Raw genomic sequence first — 19,790 nt, forward strand, 5'->3', positions numbered from 1 at the left:
TATGTGTGGGGGTTGGGAAACAACACTGATAGCATGAACAGGGTTGAGTTTCTATTTCCCCAGAAGTCCCTCCCTGTGCTTTGTCCTTCAAAATCCTGCATTTAACTGTGTGAAGCTTCACCGTTATAAGTCAGAAAGTGATCCAGGGCTGGACTTATCACACTCTACCTCACCTGCTGTCTGATCTGTGTGAGTTTTTGTTTTTGTTGTTGTTGTGGTGTTGATTATTTGACTTGTCTGTGCAGTTTGGAAAACTTGTTGGATTTAAAGTAGTGAAGTAGTACAAATGGTAAAACCAGATGTCTGAAATGTCACTTTATTTGTTTTTAAAAGTACATATATATGATTGAACATTGATTAACATGAGTTTTAAAGGTTGACACAGTTATACAGATGGCAAGTATGTTGGCTGTATACTTACAATAACACATGCATGACCTCACTATCCTCATGCAACGTGTGACAAATAAGTGCATTGTTAACATTATAATACTGTGCATGTAGTAAGATAGAAAAATAAAAACATAATGGTATCCATATGACTATACAGTATGTTGTAAACTATATAACAATCATTCACTGATGTTTCCCATACAGTCACAATTCAACCTGATTATAAACGGTGCACAGCTGGAAGACAAATACATGTACAACAACCAAAGTTTCCACGACTGGGTCACTACATTTGGAATGACCTGGTTTTACACGGTGATCATATAAAAACTGTTCAGAAATCCAAATAGTTGAGATTTTTTTTTTTTTTTTTAACATCATCTCGCTATAAAGTCTGAACATGTGCAAAATCATCTGGTAAACATACATGATCTCAAGGTGCCTTTTTAACAGAAATCTATAAAACAGTAACTACGACAGAGATAATTATCATTATTCATGAATTTGCTGATTATTTTTGATTGATTCTTTTTTTTTTTATCTATAAAATGCCAGAAGTTGAAAATGCCCATTAGGGGCCCCCTACTGGTAAATAACTGCAACATCTGTGTTTCCATTACAGACACAAGACCTTTGTTGCAGGTCTCTGCCTCTGTTTCTTGTCTCTCTGCACTTTCAATTGTCAAATAAAAAGGCAAAAAAAAAATGCCAAAAAAATAACAAACAAAAATAAAAACATGACATACAGATACAAATCGCTTGATTTGTCTGACCAAGAGTCCAAGAAAAGCAGCAAGTGTTTGTCAGTTTTGTTCGAACGATCAATCGATTCCATTTTCCGACGCTAAAATAATCGATCGTCTCAGCTCCAGTTACAACATCATCACATATTCAGGTCGGCTGCAGTTGAATGGATGTGAGGCAAATTCTAACATTCACAAAAAATAAAAAAAAAAATAAAAAAAAGCAACACAGTACTCATGATTGGATCTTTTCTTTTGTATCGTCAAACTATTTTCACTAATTAGATTTTCAGTGCAGGATGAAGGAGAATGTTTGAAGTTAAAATATCATCTTAAGCTGCTGCCAAACTGTTAAATATCATCATCGGTGACCGTAAAAAAAGAACAATACAGCAGGTGAAATGTGATTTTTCCTACTCAGACTACTTAAAACTATACCACTGATAGAGAAAAATACTAACATGTACCTACAAAGCCTTTATTCTTCTACTCTGAGGGTTCAGGTTTCCTTTGCTATCAATCTGTCAGGTCCTAAATTAACTCCATGTGTTTTTATATTAATAAATATGTTTGGCCGGATCCCTGCAGAAAAAATAAAAACGCACTATGGACTGCACAAACTAAAAACTCTATTTAAGTGTTTTTTGCATGAACTTCACAGTACATATTCCATCTCCTAATGCCCAGAAGTCCCTGCATGAGGAAAAGCTAAAATATCAAGTCTTCCCTTATTAAGTAGATCTCAAGCTGCTGATCAAAACATCAAATGAGTGCAAACATTTGCAGGCTGTGGTTTAGAAATAGTAGCTTTTCTTCTGGCTCAAATTAAACTCATTTCTTTATGTTGTAAGCTGTAACTCGACTGTCCTACTGGCAGCAGAGGAAGCGCTGATGTACACGGCTGCACGACTTTACAGGAAACTATAAGGGCAGGAATGCTACGGGCCTCGTTCTCATGTTCTTCTGTGAGCTTCGCTCGTACGAGGCAGATTCACCGAACTCTCGACGCCGCCTGCTCATGAGGAGGTGCACGTTTGATGCGTCTAAACCGCGGAGCAGCTAAACGATTACAAAACATAAATTCAGCTGCCGGCAATGTGTCATCAGAGTGACGTGTGCTGTGACAGAAATAAAAAGTGAATGGTGTGACGCCACAAAACGCAAAGCAAAGTGGTCCAGGAGACAGACGGGGGCGGTGGTCGAGTTACACAGATTCTAGATGAGAAGACATTTAGTCTATACAGTACAGTAGGTGATGTTTCACTGCACGGTGACACTGAGGCAGCTGTCGGAGTGACTGAAGCGACGACTAAACTGTAGAGGATTTGTTGCAAAAAAATATGCCGATCATAAAATAAATTTGATGATTCGTACAAGTCACAAAGAAAAAAACAGTGAATGAACCAAGTTTCCTAAAATCACTTCTCATCTGTCTTAAAACAACAGTCAGGATCCCAAATGAACATCAAAACTGTTTTTACAATCCTCATACAAATCTAACATGAAGCTTCAGCCAAGTAAACATCTTCCACAGATCTTTTTAGTTTCCCACTTTGTTTCCCTTGTTGAGCTACAGTGGAGGAATTTTTACAAAAAAAAAAGAGGAAAATATGTTCTTGATTTTACTAATTTGGATGGTTGAAGCCTCATATTAGTTTCTGATATATATTTTTGAACAGATTGAGATTCAGATTGTGGATTTTGTCCCCCCATCGCTGACACTGACAGAGCATTAGGGAGGGTCAGTATTAATGTTTTCTCAGTCGCTGTATACAATGATGCAGCTGAAGACAGTGAATCTGTTCGTACTGGTGGTTTTGGTTGGAAATGAGCGGCGCTGCTACGTGCGTCGCTTCATAGTCTCTCCGTATTTAATATAATTTATAAAAGTACAAAAAAAAAAAAGACAAAAGCTGAACAAGTTCCAGCTGTAAAGATCTCTATAACTTCTTTAAGACACCTTAGACTGGGCGCCTCATATACCCACACAGCTCTGCATCCTCTTCCTCTTCCTCTTCCTCTTCTTCGACAACCGAGCAGGAAATTGTTTCTATGGCAACCCCCTCGGTGTCCACAGTCTGTGAGGGCAGGATGAGGGTGGCGAAGGGAGACTCCACCTCAGAAATGTCAACATGTGATTTCTCCTCCTCCTCTTCCTCTTCCTCCTCCTCCTCCTCTTTCTCCTCACGCCTGCCAAAAGTTAATGTGAGGAGATTCACGGCCTGGCTGCTCCCATCTCCTTCCTCCTCCTCCTCCTCCTCTTCCTCCTTTAGCTCTATTCTTTCTACAGTCGAGCTGTCTGTGTCTGCAGGAGGACTGTGGACTGACTCTGGGAGGGAATCAGAGAGTGAAGCCATGTATGTTGGTTTCAGTACGGCTGCTGATATCTGGGCTTCGGGTTGGGGACTGAAGAAGTCTGGTGGGAGAAGCACGGCTTTGGGGTTTGAGGACAAGCTGGGCGAAGGAGCTGATGAAGATGTCGAGGATGAAGAGGAGGCAGAGAGGAGGTTGGTGCCCCCCCGCAGTTTATAACCTCCTCCTTTGCTCCCAGCTGTGTTCTCCGTTTCACTCTCTCCATCGCTCTCGTCTGACGGTGTCTGACTGCTCCTCTTTCCGTCTGAAGAGGGCAGCGTTGCTCTAATATTCGAGAGGGGAGAGAAGGAGGGGTTGCGGAGTTGGATGACCAGAACCTCCTCCAAGTGACGGATGGATGTCTGAGACGCAGAGAAGAAGAAGAAAAGACAGACAGAGAAAGACAAAGAAATGTGTTAAAACTATCAGATCAGATTTACAGAAACCCAACTAGCTGGTTTTTAAACAACAGATTGAAAAGTCTGATGTGTTGCTCCTGTTTGTTCTATAAAACTAACAGTGCTGAGCTGATAAGAGAGAAAAAATAATCAGTGACTCAAGAGACAATTGATCAATTGTTTGCAGTGATGGAAAGTAACTAAGTACATTTACTCAAGTACTGCACTTAAGTACAGTTTTGAGGTACTTGTACTTTACTTGAGTATTTCCATGTGATGCTACTTTCTACATTTCAGAGGGAAATATTGTACTTTCTACTCCACTACATTTATTTGACAGCTTTAGTTACTTTTCAGATGAAGATTTGACACAATGGATAATATAACAAGCTTTTAAAATACAACACATTGTTAAAGATGAAACCAGTGGTTTCCAACCTTTTTGACTTTTGACGTCTTACAAAAAGCAGTGTGTAGTCGGGTCACATTTCACATGTCTATGAGTTGTTAACAGCTCCACCAAATAGTGATTTTTCCCTCTAAACTTCTCACATGCTTTCATTTCAATAAACGTTCAAATGATCCAATATTTCAGCAAAAATCAAAGATTAGAGAAAAAGTCCAAAAACTGAAAACAGATTTGTGTATCAGAACTTTGTTTTTTCTTCTTTCCTCTCCCATTAATCATCTCATGACCCCTCAGATTTATCTGCTGACCCTTTGGAGGGGCCCGACCCCTAGGTTGGGAACCACTGGACTAAACTAGCTAACTGTATATAAAGTAGTGTAAACTAGCTCCACCTCCAGCAGCTACAACAGTAACATGCTGCTCTAACACTGATGCTTCACTATTAATAATCTAATGATGTCATATATAATAATATATCAGTCAGAGGGACCAAACCACTACTTTTACTGCAATACTTTAACTACATCAAGCTCATAATACTTATGTACTTTTACTGCAATACTTTAACTACATCAAGCTCATAATACTTATGTACTTTTACTGCAATACTTTAACTACATCAAGCTCATAATACTTATGTACTTTTACTGCAATACTTTAACTACATCAAGCTCATAATACTTATGTACTTTTACTGTAGTAGGATTTTTCATGCAGTATTTTTGCTGTATTGGTACTTTTACTTCTCCTAATATTTAACAGGCAAGATAATTAATAATCAATTAATGATGACTATTGAATATGCATAACCTATGTTATATGTCATAAATATTTGTGTTCCACAGGTCGTTATCTGGTCCTTCTCTATCCTGGGAACAGCAGGTCATGACCTCTCTGTCTACTGAGGTTGGATATGCAGCTGTACTGATAAGGCTGGTTGTCTCCATGGTAACCAAGGTCAGGTGGAGATATAGTAAAGTAAACTGTGTACAAAGTGCGTGACTTGAGTTAACTTTAATCAGCATAGTGTCTTGTTTATAGTTCTTACTTATACTTTTTACAACTGTGATTTACACTTTTAGTATTGTGAGAGACCTTCTGCTTACATCCTTTCAGTCATTGCTATAATCTGACACACATTCATTATTTTGTGGCAGTTTTTTTATCGTTATTTATTTCAACATATTGAAAAAACAAAACAAAACCTGAATTAACGCCATGACTAATGTCTTCTCATTTCCTGAGTCAGACTCCTCCACCTGAACAAATCAGCAGTTTCTGCTGATAAGAATCTTATAATTGGAATCATCAATAATATTTTATTATATTGTCAATCAGGAAATGTTACACTTGTTGCTGTGTTATCATAGTAATATGTTGTTAATCTGTCAATTACTTTTCAAAGTGTTTAAATCTCTAAAAATGTCAAAAAATAAAGAAAAAAATGTTCCCAGAGCCCAGTGTGATGTCTGTTTGTAGATATAATGAAATCAATAATAGTTAGAGATAGGGATGCACGATATTGGATTTTTTGCCGATATTTCCAACTCGTGGCTGATTGCCGATACTGATATATGCACATATTTTTTTCCAGCTGGCTGAGGAGACTATTACACATGCAAGCATAGATTGTACTAAGTATGATCAAGAAAGACAATATATGAAGGAAGAACTGAGGAAGACTGGAGTTCAGGAGCTCAGCATTAAAACTTTAATGAACCTGCCAAGTTGGAGGAGCAGTAGAGTTTTCACTGAGTTTATCAGACAGACAGGATTAATGTGTAGGATTTAATCTCTGGTCCACACTCCGGAGCAGAACGTGGCGGTAATGCACCTGATTCGCTGGTTGCCAACCGCCATTATAAACCAAAAAGATTTTTTTCCAAACAGAGTGGTACATCCTGTCAACCAAGGTGTTTCCTATCTGTGCAGCCGAACTTAGCAGCTCCTCCGTGGACTATTTTCCCCTGACGGTCCCGGTGTTTCCTCCGCAGGCTCCACTTCACTCAGCCGCCCATCAGACCAGCTGCTTCCTCCCACTTTAACCTGAATAACAAACTGGGGCTCGGTGCTCCGGTTGGATCCACACACACAAGAGCCGGGGCTAACGTTAGCTGAGAGGCTAGCGGAGCGTTAGCCACAGCATGATCGGAGGGAAGCACAGCCAGCTAGCCTCCGCTAGAAGAAGCAGCGGGTCTGACGGGCGGCTGAGTGAAGTGCAGCCTGCGGAGGAAACACCGGGACCGTCAGGGTGAAACAGTCCGTGGAGGGAAGCACAGTCAGGCGGCGGAGGAGAAGGCGACAAATCGGCCTCTCATAATCGGCAGAAAATGTTCATTTCGGGCTGATGCTGATATTTCATTTTAGAGCTTATATCGGCCGATACCGATGACGAGCCGATAATATCGTGCATCCCTAGTTAGAGAAACTGTTACCTACAAATATTTGGCATTTTGAGAGAATAAATGACTTTAATATTACAATTATTGATCAACAAGTCCTTTTAGCCCTAATTTTCTTACTTTTCAACCAGTTTGGAAAGATATTTTCATCAGATGTTGAAGTTTTCACACTTTTCATCAGTTACTGCAACGAGCTGAACCTGAACTGTGTTTCATGGAGGTTAATAAACAGAACGGACGCTCGGCTGTCATCAGACAGCCAGACATCAACCTTTCAGACTGCTGACAGATGTTCACACGTATGCACATGTTCTGACATTTAACCAAATTTTACTTTTTCCTGTGTGCTTTGTTTCTCAGCGGTGGAAATGTTGCTGAATCAAATTAAAAGGAAGTGAGATTCCACAAACTGCTGGGTGCATAGATGTGTTTGGAAAGGAGACAGTTGGTGAGCAACCGCGAGCCTCGCATCCCTCTGAATTACACGCTTAATTTATTGACCACATACAATCTCTGTATGAAGGGGAAAAACCCCTCAGTGTCTTGGTGGCACTCTGGTTGAGCTTGTGGCCATTAATAATGGAACATGAAACCACACAGTATTTTATAAAAAAGCGTGTTCAAATCCCCCCTCGCATCAGACCAACGCCACAAATAATAAAAGGTTAACTGTAAACGACGCCCACGCTGTAACAGCTCTTCTATCGCAGGCGCCGAATGAAGCTGATGATGATGAGGACCGAAGGTTTCAAAAGTTACTGGTGACTATCGAGTGAATAATAGTCTCATTTTTTTTGTGTTTTCACATATTAATTACCGTCAGTAATTAATCATAACGGCATTTACAAAATGCGGCAGCAATTCATTACAATCATTTTCGGTCTTACCTACATTTTTCATCATTTTTACACTGCATGAGCAAAATGCTGAGTGATAACATTTATACTTTATATCTCTAGACATCTCTGAATGATTCCTTAAAGGCTCCTTCTGCTCAAAAATGTGTTTTTCTTCTTCAGCTGGATGTTTGTTTTCACATTAATCTGTTGAAGGAGGAAAGTTTCTCTATGCTCACCTTAAATCTATATCTATATACAGTATATATCTATATCTATATCTATATATTTATTACTATATTTATGTATGAGCTAGGGCTGCAACTAAAGATTATTTTCATTGTTGATTAAATCTGATTATTGTCTTGATGAACTGATCAGTAGTTCGGTTTATGAAATGTCAGAAAATTGTGAAAAATGCCCAAAGCGACGTCCTTTAATGTCGTGTTTTGTCCCAAAGATATTCAGTTTATTATCAGTGAAGACCAACGAAACAAGAAAATATGAATTTGTATTATATTAAATTCATCTGAGAGGCTGAATCAGATATTTATGACTTTTTCTTCCCCTAAGAAAATACTACAAATGATTAATCAATTATCAAAATACTTTCACTGTTTTATAGACCAAACAACTAATCGACAGATTAATCGTTAGCTGCAGGCCTGAACTAGCTTCCACCTTCTTTATTGTTCCGCTGCTGATCGTCTGATTGTCATTAAAATGGATCAGCTGTGTGTTTGCTAATTAAAAAGGCATCTCTCTATACCGCCTGGTTGTGACGATGATGAAGGCTGGACGGCCCGAAACGTTTTGCCCGATAGTGTGTGAGTGTGACCCTCGTCTGTCATCGTTAGTCTACAAAATAAAAGTTAAAGACCTTTATTTTTCTGAGCACAGTGGAAACTACTTGGCCACCAAAGGAAAGATAAAGTTTTGTTTACAACTCCTCATAACCTATATCTAATATCTTCAGTGGACGACTGTTAAAACGAGGCTGTTATATGATGTATAACACAGGTACATAACATCATCATCATCATCATCTATCTGACCTGAACAGATAACAGCACTTTGGTTCAACTAGAATATCATCATTTGTTGATAAAAACGCATTAAAATGCTGCTGTGACTATTAGCTCTCACACACAGCTCTCATTATGACATCTGCCTTCACATACAACCCTAAAACTGTCAAAACAATTTAACAAACAAAACATATTAAAAAACATATTTGGTGGTTTTCAGTGTGCCTGAGAAACAACCGCCCAGCGGTTTACTACATGTCTCTCAGACTGGGGATGTTTAATGATCCTGACTCACAGCTAGCGCGCCGTTTGACACAGTATGAAACATCAAACGGGATTTCACAGAGGTGACACGCTCTGGCTGTTTTTGATACTTATATTAGAAAATTCTCAAATCGTTTTCAGTTTTATTCTGTTTTTCTCACCCAGAAGGCGACAGAATCAAATCACTACACATCACCTGCAGTAAACAGCGGCTGACGCTGACCAAAAACAAGAAAATGAGATCAAGATAACATGCATAAAAGGGTTATTCAAATACTCCTCATCCTTTTATTTTGACTCACATGTATTGAACTCTGAAAGGCTTTTTTTTTTTTTTTTTGCAAAGCGTCTCTACTTTTCTGATCATCTAACATCCAGGAACTACCGGCGCTTTTCAGTTCAACCTTTTCTAAGAAGAAAAACGTATCTACAAAACATATCTACCAAAGTAGCCGTTGGGTTGCAGGATTGTTGCAGAAGAAACTCTGAGGTTGCTTGCAGCTGTCTGTCTTTTTTTTTTTCTTCTGTTACCACAAATCAACCACATCCATGATACAGCTCAGAGCCGGTGTTGAACGTGCGAGTGTTTTACGTTTCCGCCTGCAGTTCTTTCCTGTTGCTTTACTAAGAAAAAGCTGAACTGTTGTTGCTGTCAAATCACAAATAAAACACCGTGTTCACTGTATGATCGACTTATTATGGGCTGTCATTTATTATTATCTTCACTTTCTATTATCTGCAGATTATCTTCTTCTTAGAATTTCCCCGAAGTTCAAGATGACATCTTAAACTGTTTTGTTTTGTCTGACCAACAGTCCAAAAACACAAAGAAATTAACTTTACTATCAACTATAACAACAAAAAGAAGTGATAATTAAAAACGATTATTCAATTACTGCAATAATAATACATTTCTGTCAATGAACTAATTGATTAATTGCTGCAGCTCTATAAACATATTAAGCAATGATGGTTAATAACACTGAAACTTTGATTATGTTATATTCAGTCATACAATAAATGTTAAAATCTTAATTTCTTGATCAGATCGTGATATTTTGTCGACTCGCGTCACATATCAGGGGATCTTAGATGAGATCTAAAACCACAGAAACTCTTTACTTTCATCAATATAGAAACAGTACAACACTATTTTTTTGCATTTGGTGCCATTTCTTTGGATGTAAAAATGAACAAAGAAACGACAGTATATCCACGTTTACCTTGTTATTTCTGTTCCTGCAGTGATTTGACATCATGTGTTCAGGTTTTTTTGAATTAGGCGTAAACTCACAACAGATCTGCTGTGCAGGTTAGTGTAGATTATAAAAGTAGCTCTCTACAGTACTGGATGAATAAGGTTTAAGGAGATATATCATGCTTTTCGTGATTTTCTGTCATTTATATACTGTGATGGTCAAAGTTCAGAAACTTGAGGTGAACGTATGTAAAAATGTCGCCTTCGAGTCAAAAGTCAGGGCTTCATTCTGCTCTTAATGCTTTGTTTGCAAAGTTACCTCTACTTCCTCCTCATGATGCTGTCGCTCTGTAGCCTTTGTTGCTAACGTTGGTCACGTTGTTCACTCACATATTCTGGATCTGATTCACCTCCAACATGTACGAATGTATTTGAAAAGTTTATATTTCAAGTAAAGAAGGAGAAAAATAAGCAAAATCCTGCTACTGTAGTTTGTTTACGTAGCCTCCAGAGTCAGGAGAAGCTTCCTGAAAGCTGACCAATCAGAACAGAGTGGGCTCATCGGGAGGCGGGGCCTTAAAGAGACAGGAACTAAAACGGCCTGTTTCAGACAGAGGCTGAACTGAGGGGCTGCATAAAGGACCAGTAGAAGATAAATAAGGAGTTTTTAACTGGAAATCATGCAAATATATTCCAGTAGAGCCCCAGAATATAAATATAAACCTGGAAATGTGCAGAATATGTGTCCTCTTTAAGGAAATAGTGAATCACTTACCAGCAATATTTAAGATTAAACGAACTAAACTATGAAACATACTGTTTTCTGTGAAAAACGACCGACATGATGCCATCAAATTGTCTATTTTGTTCAACCAACTGTCCAAAAATTTAATTAATTATCACACAAAAGAAAACGAAGCAGCCAAACCCCACAAATGACCTGAGCTGGAACTGGGGAATATTTGATATTTTTACTTTAAAAAAATGACAAAAACGATTATTTGATTATCAGAATAGTTGCTGATTAATTATCTGTCGGATTGTTTCTCCAGTATCGTCTACAGATGAAAGCAGTGTATATTCTGTATTAAAAGATGTTTGTGTATATTATATATGTTAAGCCAGAGATGTGGCACAGAAATATGTTAAATCCTCTCTCATCTCAGAGGGGGAAAGTACTGCTTGTACTTCACCATAACTACCATTATAACACTATAACTTACCAGAACTGCTGGCAGTGGCCTCCGTTTCAGACAGATGAAACCAGTGAAGCCCAGCAGGCCCAGTACGACCACACCACACATCACCAGGGAACAGACCACACTAGAGATCAACGCGTCTGCAGAGAGGAAAACACTATTATTCACACACACACACACACAGAGAGAGACTTGTACTGTAATGTATGTAATAGTAGAGCAAGCTTCAATTCCTTCATCAACATCACAGGCAACTAAAAGTTCGAGTGGCAGACAATTTTTATTTTAACATTACCTGATGAAGGAACAGTGAGAGGTAAATGAAATTATATTTAAACTACGATAAAAGCGCTGCAGATGTTGGGGAAGGTTTTCGACAAGCCGCTGTAAAACTCGAGAGACATGCCAGCGAGTGAAGAGTGATGTTACTGGTGATGTTTTCAAAGCCTGAAAACGCCAACAACTGTTGGGAAACAAAACCAAGGCGGCGTTCAGACTGACATCACCCTTCGCGTTACAAAACGCAGCAGGGTGACACTGCAGAGGAAAAGGTGTTGGCCAATCACGTGCATGCAAGCCCACATTCCTGGTGGATGACTTTGTAACCTTAACGCTGCATTCGACCGTTTACCTCACGATCCTTGAGACGAAACAGAAAACAGTTGCCGCCATGATTCACTGTTTAGACGCATGGTGCTGCGTGTGTCTCCGCTGTACAGGGGCAAACATTAGCCATCAGGGCAGATATTTTATTACATGACTACTTTGGTACAAACATTTACCCGCCAGTGTGGCGAATAGCCTTCCGAGATTAAACGGAAAATCTACCCGCATTTGGTGCTTGGCGGGTGATAATTAGTAGCGCTGTAGTCTGCTGGTCGATATGCTATCGTCCGTAATAATCTCCGTACTGTAAACTGTACTCAACGTTTACTGAATCAGTGTTTCTCCTATAATTATCACAACAAGAACTCCCCGCCAGGCCAAACATCTATTTTTTTAAATGCCAAAAATAACGCCAAGTATCCGTTCATTCGGAAATCAACAGCGTTTGGGAGTCTTTGTGCGGCGCTGTTCTGAAACGTGAGTCAACCTCCGTGTTGTTACCTAGGAAACTATTGGTGATATTGCGTAATATGTTTGCGTAGCGAGCGGGAAAGAGCGAGCGGCAGAGAAGTGACGGTGGATGTGAGCGGAGCAGAAGAAAAGGTTAGTAGTGAGTAGTCAGTCTGGCAGTAAATGTACAGTACAAAGTGAATTATTTTCTCTACTCAGACACAGATATTGATTAAAAACCATCAGGGCTGTACCTGCAGGGTAGACGTCAGGAGCGAAGGCACACTGAGGTTGGCTGTAGCTGGAGTTCCTGCGGATCAGGTCGTCAAAGAAGCGGACTGAGACGCAGTACTGTCTGCCAGGGACCAGGTCCGTCAGAGTCTTCCTGCTCAGAGGCTTGATGTTGCCGATGAACTGCAAAACATCAACAGAGACCACAGACAGACGTGACATCAGTACAGGACGAACAGCATTGCGCGCATAGGTTGAGGTACAACATGCAACAGGTGCAGCACAGATGCTGCATCTAACCTTAAATGCATTAACTGATCTTTTAATGTCACACTTAAATTGTATTGTGACATCCTTCCTCTCTGTAGGCTCTTTGTACTTCTTTTACACAATCAGTCCAGTAAATCCTCTGTACTTACAGCTTACATTACCAACAGTCATTTCCTCATTCATGCAAGTGTTGCTGTATTTTTTCCCCTCCAGGGACTCGTTAGTTTCATCACTGACCTACCTGACTAACATTATTAGTTTTATTTTATCTGAAGTTCATAATAATTGTATTTGTTAAACATGTCTGGGACGATTCGTGACAGTATACAAAAGGTATTTGATGTGACTGTGAGTGAACACTGAACTAAAGGGAAGCATCATATTTCCTTATTTAGAGAAAGTTCAACATCTTTTTTTAATATTTTCCTTATAACACCTCTAATCTCATCACAGCTCCATGCTGATGTTTTTAAATGAACACAGTTTACAGCTGAGTTTCAAGACAAATGTGGAAGGAAATTTGGAGACACACGGATGTAAAAATGAAGCCAGACTTCCTGGATCATATCTAATCACCTGTACCTGCAGCAACAACACAGCTTTTTTTAAATTCTATTTATGATATTTTTGGTCTGAATGTGTCTCATGGTGGCACAACAGGACAAACCTAAAACACTCTGTGTGTGTGAGTCCATCTACTCTACCTTGTCTCTGTCTGTATCTCTGCTCTGGATCCTGAGTTCGTATCTGAACAGGTTATAGTGCTCCCTCAGGTGCTCCATGTGAGGCTGAAGGTCCACACACAGACTTCTGTTACATGGCGTCACAGTCAGCAGCGGCGGGTCCAGGTGAGCTGATGGACAGACACAGGAACAAAACACAACTAAAACTTCCACCGCATGACACAATCACTTCGAGGAATCGTCATGTGATTTACAAGAAACAAAACCCTTTGCAATAAGACAAGAGGAAACACTGTAATGTTGTCAAGTAGCCAAGAACTACAAACATTTCCCAGAAGACAAACGGTATTTTAGTGAAGTGCCACTAATCTGCTCATGAATGCGTTATGTAGGGATCTTCTAATGGTCAGTAGCAGCATTAGTATTGTAGCTTGCAGGTGTTTTACAAAAGTCTGTCCAGCAGGTAATCAGCTGACTGATGTGGGACGTTCAGCACAAAACCTTTTTTTTCCCCCCCTGATGTAATGTGAATATTTTGACATGAAAACACTACAAAAGAGTGTTGCCAGAACGTAAACAAGTTCAGGTAGTGAAGCAGGTTTTGTATCTTGCAATAAATTAGATACAGAGAGCAGTAAAATGTTCTCAAACTCAATGATCATTATTTAAATTAACTTCCTGTTCGCTGTCCCTCTTATTCATCAGCTTCTAGTTTCAGAACAGCGTCACTTACTGTCTCTGATGGGTTGAAATCCTTTGTAGGTGGACGGTCGTGAGGTTTGTGTTTCCAGCTTTGCTGTAACCTGGGTAAAATAGACCTCTTCATACTTGGAGAAGGCCTCCGTCAGGTTGCAAACCAGTGGGTGCTGGACACGCTTGCAGCCAGCTACTGGATAAAAGGTTCCTCTGCAGGACAGGAAGAGGAGGAAAAGAAGCGGGTCAAAAGAGCCAATCAGTCTCGTTTTTAATCCAACAAAATATACAGTCAGAAACAAGATGAGGAGTTCAGTTTTTGATAATGTTAGCTGTCATCACTTCTGGTTTCACTGTAAAGGTCAACCACTGCCTTCACATTACGATACTGTTTACTGTACAGCGCATGAAAAATGGTGAAGCATCAGCTGTAAATACACAGAGCAGAGCAGAAAACTATATATAGTGGATCTGTGACGTTTGGCTGATAAATGATTGGTTTAAAAAGGATAATTCTGCTTTATTTTAACCTCACGTTTTCCCGTAAAAGTTGCTATTGTGACTCTCATGTTATCATGTTAACTTTGCACTCGCCACCTCCGTTATAGTGATTCAGGGAAATGAGGACTCACACTAAACAGTACTGAGGAAAACTCTGAGAGTCTCCTACGGTTTTCTAAATAAACATGATTTCTATTATTTCAAACACTTGTCTGACCAATAGTAAACACAGAAAGTAGCCATCGAAGTAGTTTAATCTGAGTTTGCATTTCGTTAGCATAATATCCCACAGCACAAGGAGTCCTCAAATGTCTCGTTTTGTCCCGACCAAGAGTCCAAAACCCAAAGATATTTAGTCTATGATCATAGAGGACTAAAGGAACTAGAAAATATTCACATTTAAGAAGCTGAAAACACAGAATTTGGACATTTTTTTCTTAAAAAAAAAACAGACTCAAAACGATTAATTGATTATTAAAATAGTTGGCGATTAAGGTAATAGTTGGCAACTAATCAAGTAACTGACTAAACATTGCAGCTCTATTTACAATAGTCACATTTATGGGAAATACGCCAGGGTGAAATAAACTGAAATGATCCTTTGATTGGATCAGTATCGGTCTCAATACTATCAGATCAGAGCATCTGTTGTAACTTAAGTATTAAACATGAACCTGCTTGTAGCACTAAATGGATAAAGACTTAATACTCCAACTTAGTACGAGTTTCTACAGCTGCTAGTTCTTCAAAACATCTTTTGGGTGTCAAACAAACATCTGTAAACTTTTTCCTGTTGTATCTGATCTGTTCTGACAAATCCAGAAGTGCCTGCGGCAGAAAGGCAGAGACGGACTGGTTCAGGACACAGCTGTAAGTATAAACACTAACAGGTGAAACTTACGTCACTTTGGAGATGTTAACATGGTAGTAGACTCCCGTGGGTGTGCCTGGCGCTGACGCCCATGTCAGGATATGAATGAAATGGTCGGAGGTCAGGGTCAAGTTGACTGGCGGGGGGAGTTCACTCATAGCTGGGAACACAAACAAACAGGATATTAGAAGTACAAGAAACTCAAAATCGAGTGCGTAGCTTAAAGGGTGTATGTTGTCTTGCCGTCAGCTCTTTTTAAATTTTATTATTTGTATTTCCTGGTTCAGACGCTGGGTTTTAAGCCCATTTAGCTCCTAATACTTTGCCCCCCTCATGTATGTTAATGGAGTGGACAAAATATTAGGAACACCATTCAATATAATGCACTACAGTACACCACCACCACCATCCACTACCACCTCAATAATATACATAAAGTAGAATTATCACCTTTCTGATGATGTCAAGTTTAGTAAATGTAGAATTTAGAGTTGTTGTATTGGGTTGCATTAGATTGTACAGGTGTATATATACTGTATATGGTAGAAGTTCGATTCTAAATAAAGTCACCTGTGACTTTGAATGGATATTTAAATATCTATTTATATCTGAGATGCAATGATGTTTGTTGCCTAATTGACTGATAGTGTTTGCATTGAGGCATTGAGGTTATTTGACTTGTAAATAATATAATAAGCTATTACAAGTACAGTATTTCTTTTTTTTTTTTTCATGCTGAGCCAAATGGAAGATATGCAAACCCTTAGCAACAGGGTCTGACACGTTTGTGTTTATGTGCACACAGATCACACTGTTGATGCTTTTATGACTCATTATAATGTAATTCAGGTTTTTTTTTTGTTGCATAAACCACAAAACAAAACAGTGTTGACTGTGGGTGGAGCAGTGCTTCAGGGTAGTTTAAGTGTAACCTAACATCACCTGACTGTGGACTCACCTGGCAGGACCTGAGGCAGCCATGTGAGCATCCAGATGAGAGCAATCATGACAGCCAAACCATCTCCGCTGCAGCTCCCGCCACTCCGCTCCGGACTCTGCTGCTGCTGCTGCTGCTTTCACTTTTCACATGAACACTGCCTGTCATCACAAAGAGTTAGACTCACTGAGATTTTTATCAGTAGTTCAATATCTTAAAAAGGTTTTGGACAAAAGTATCTGCCAAATGAATGTAAAATGATTAGAGCTGCGATGATTAATCGATAAACTGATTAATAAATCTAAAGAATATTAATGCACAACTATTTTTCAAGCAAAAATGCAAAAGATTTTATGGTTTTTAATATGAGAATTTGCTGCCTTTCTTATATTTCTTACATTATATTAACAGAATATTTGGGATTGTTTTATTAAACAAAGCAAAACATTTAATGACGTCACATTTTGCTCTTGATTTAGTGCTGCAACTAAACGATTACTTTCATTATCGATTGATCTGCTGATTATTTTATTCAGTTGATCATTTGGTCTATAAAATGTCAGAAAAGTGTGAAAAATGACACAGTTACATCTTCCCAGGATAAGATCGACTCATCACATTTAAGAAGAAAAGGAAAAAGGTGTTTGATTGACACCCAAAATCAATAAATCCGCCGTGAATACGATGAATGTGAAAATGAAATCAAACTTTATTGCGGGTTTATTTTCAACTGACACCATCTGACAGTGAACTTAACTGTGAATGAGCAAAGTCACGACTCGTTTTTAACATCATGTCAACACCGTTAACTTCTATCCTGTAAGTTAACGAGAGATTTGCTGAATGCCTCCACTCTCCCTGCCGTGTACCAGCTTTGTAAGCCTAAAACTTAAACGTCACTTTCATTCAGAAAAATACAACCTGAGCCGCTAAAGAGAGATAACTTTATCTCTTAGTAGTAACGTTAACTTTGCCCCAAAAACTCATCCCTCAAGACACCCACTCGCCGGAAATGTATACACGGCTAGCTAACTGACTAGCATGTAAGCTAAGCTAACTAGCGAAGTTTAAATAACGAGTCCAAAGCTACAAACTGTTCGTAACACGCAGTAATGTGTTAGATATTACAGCTACCTGTACTGGGGAGCTTTTCATGTTTATCCATCAATTTCGACGACTGCAGAGACTCGGAGCGTCAAAGACACACACACCGTTACAACAGCCGCTGCTGCATTCACGGTCCTGCAGGAAAAATCCCCTTTTCCCAATTTAGCAGCGTGATGCGGCTGAAAAGAAAAGAAAGTGAAAAGGAAACACTTAGTAAACAATAAGCAGTGGTGGAAAGTACCTAAGTACATTTACTTGTACTTTACTCGAGTATTTTCATGTGATACTACTTTATACTTCCACTCCACTACATTTCAGAGGGAAATATTGTACTTTCTACTCCATTACATTTATTTGACAGCTTTTCAGATGAAGATTTGACACAATGGATAATATAACAAGCTTTTAAAATACAACACATTGTTAAAGATGAAACCAGTGGTTTCCAACCTTTTTGGCTTTTGACGTCTTACAAAAAGCAGTGTGTAGTCGGGGTCACATTTCACATGTCTATGAGTTGTTAACAGCTCCACCAAATAGTGATTTTTCCCTCTAAACTTCTCACATGCTTTCATTTCAATAAATGTTCAAATGATCCAATATTTCAGCAAAACCACTGGAACCACTGGACTAAACTAGCTAACTGTATATAAAGTAGTGTAAACTAGCTCCACCTCCAGCAGCTACAACAGTAACATGCTGCTCTAACACTGATGCTTCACTATTAATAATCTAATGATGTCATATATAATAATATATCAGTCAGAGGGAGGATGATAATAATAATAATAACAACAACAATAATAATATTTTTATTCATACAGAACTTAAAAAAATGTTTACAAAGTGATTAACACTGTCTGCACATTTATAAACAAAACACACAGCAAAACCACATATGAATAATCAATGCATTTTTAAATTACAGCGTTAAAACAAAACACAGTGATGTCCACAGAAATAAGGTAAAGGAAAATAAAAGGAGATCACTAAACGATAAAACATCATCACATAAAAGCACATCTGTGCATACATATGGAAGAATGAGGATACACATCAGGAAAGTGTTTAGTTGTTTAGATAGAAGGTAAAAAATTTAACAACTGCAAATTTAACAGTGGTAATATAAAACATAAAAACATTTTCATATACAACATTCTCCTGCTGTCAAAATTATATATTTTTTTCAATTTCAGGTAACACATAGGTAAACTGTCGCAACAGTGCTGTATTTTATAGTTTTTTCATGTTGGCTGCCTCCGTCAGAGGTCCATTTTGTCCGGCGGTTCCTGAAGGCAGCATCACTGATGAGAAATCACGTGACCTAGTGGAAGCGGCGGTGAGGAGATTGTCCTCCTGGTGAGTTAGTCATCCAGGTTTCCTTCCTGTTGTTTAGAAAACAGCAAGGCAGGAACTGAAGACTAAAACTTGACTTCAGAACAGCAACTAACATTTTGTACCTGCATGCTTATTTCTTTTAATTCATATAAGAATAAAACTGATGTATAATATTGTTTAGGATTGTATATGAGGTCAGATGTCATTTTTTTTTCCCATGAAGTGAGTTCATTTTAAAGGACAGGTTCACAATTTTTCAAGTGTGTCTTAAAACAACAGTCAGGAGCCCAAATGAACATTAAAGCTGTTTTTCTTGCTGTAATCATTCCTCCTGTTCATACTGACCATTAGAAGATCCCTTCATAATGACCTTACAATGGAAGTGATGGAGGACAAAAAAATGTATTTAAAAGTTTATCTGAAGCTAATATGAAGCTTCAGCGTCCAAATGAGTCAAATTAAGTGGATATCTCTCAACGTTACAGTCTTTTTAGTGCCAAAGTTCCTCTTTTTGTTACTATACTTCCACCTGCAGCTCAACAGGGAAACACTGTCCGAGGAAACACAAAGAGGGAATTTGATGCTAAAAAGACTGTAAATGTGTCAGATATCCACTTGATATGACTAACTCAGACTGCTGAAGCTGAATATAAGCACTGTGGATTTTGGCCTCCATCACTTATATTAAAAGCTGATTTGAAGGATCTTTTAATATCCAGTATGAACAGGAGGAATGATTACAGCGAGGAAAACCTCTTTCACTGCTCATATGGACACCTGACTGCTGGTTTAAGACACACTTGAAAAATTGTGAGCCTGTCCTTTAATACTCATTTGGCTAAAAATGACTCAACAGATCTCTTGAACTTGTGAAATTAAAA

At 38.7% G+C, this 19,790-nt stretch overlaps 1 protein-coding gene and 1 long non-coding RNA gene across 3 annotated transcripts; one reads left to right on the forward strand and one right to left on the reverse strand.

Moving 5' to 3' along the window:
- Positions 1–50: 50 nt before the first annotated feature.
- Positions 51–5,750, forward strand: LOC137192297 (uncharacterized). The gene is made up of 3 exons (XR_010930555.1): positions 51–189; positions 3,337–3,643; positions 5,141–5,750. It is a non-coding gene; the product is annotated as an uncharacterized lncRNA (long non-coding RNA).
- LOC137192295 (interferon lambda receptor 1-like) lies at positions 301–17,739 on the reverse strand. Of its 2 annotated transcripts, XR_010930554.1 has the most exons (9): positions 17,599–17,739; positions 16,486–16,625; positions 15,558–15,687; positions 14,196–14,368; positions 13,484–13,632; positions 12,533–12,692; positions 11,247–11,362; positions 2,728–3,850; positions 301–2,687 (listed from the first exon to the last, which is right to left on the reverse strand). XR_010930554.1 is itself a non-coding variant. In XM_067602858.1 (8 exons), the coding sequence occupies exons 2-8, from the start codon at positions 16,532–16,534 to the stop codon at positions 3,098–3,100; spliced, it is 1,530 nt and encodes a 509-aa protein (XP_067458959.1). In that variant the 5' UTR covers positions 16,535–16,625; positions 17,599–17,739; the 3' UTR covers positions 301–3,097. The 2 variants fall into 2 exon arrangements, 1 of the variants encoding a protein (XP_067458959.1); XM_067602858.1 differs by having other exon boundaries at positions 301–3,850.
- Between the last annotated feature and the right edge of the window lie 2,051 nt (positions 17,740–19,790).

The sequence above is a fragment of the Thunnus thynnus genome, chromosome 11, assembly GCF_963924715.1.
Source record: "Thunnus thynnus chromosome 11, fThuThy2.1, whole genome shotgun sequence".
Classification (NCBI taxonomy): domain Eukaryota; kingdom Metazoa; phylum Chordata; class Actinopteri; order Scombriformes; family Scombridae; genus Thunnus; species Thunnus thynnus.

Excerpts from the sequence above, each read along its gene's own strand:
- LOC137192295 (XM_067602858.1), bottom strand. The coding sequence starts at position 16,534 with ATGATTGCTCTCATCTGGATGCTCACATGGCTGCCTCAGGTCCTGCCA. Across the intron at positions 15,688-16,485 it reads GCTGCCTCAGGTCCTGCCAG|CTATGAGTGAACTCCCCCCG; the intron begins GTGAGTCCACAG and ends TTGTGTTCCCAG. Across the intron at positions 13,633-14,195 it reads ATTTCAACCCATCAGAGACA|CTCACCTGGACCCGCCGCTG; the intron begins GTAAGTGACGCT and ends TCTGTCCATCAG.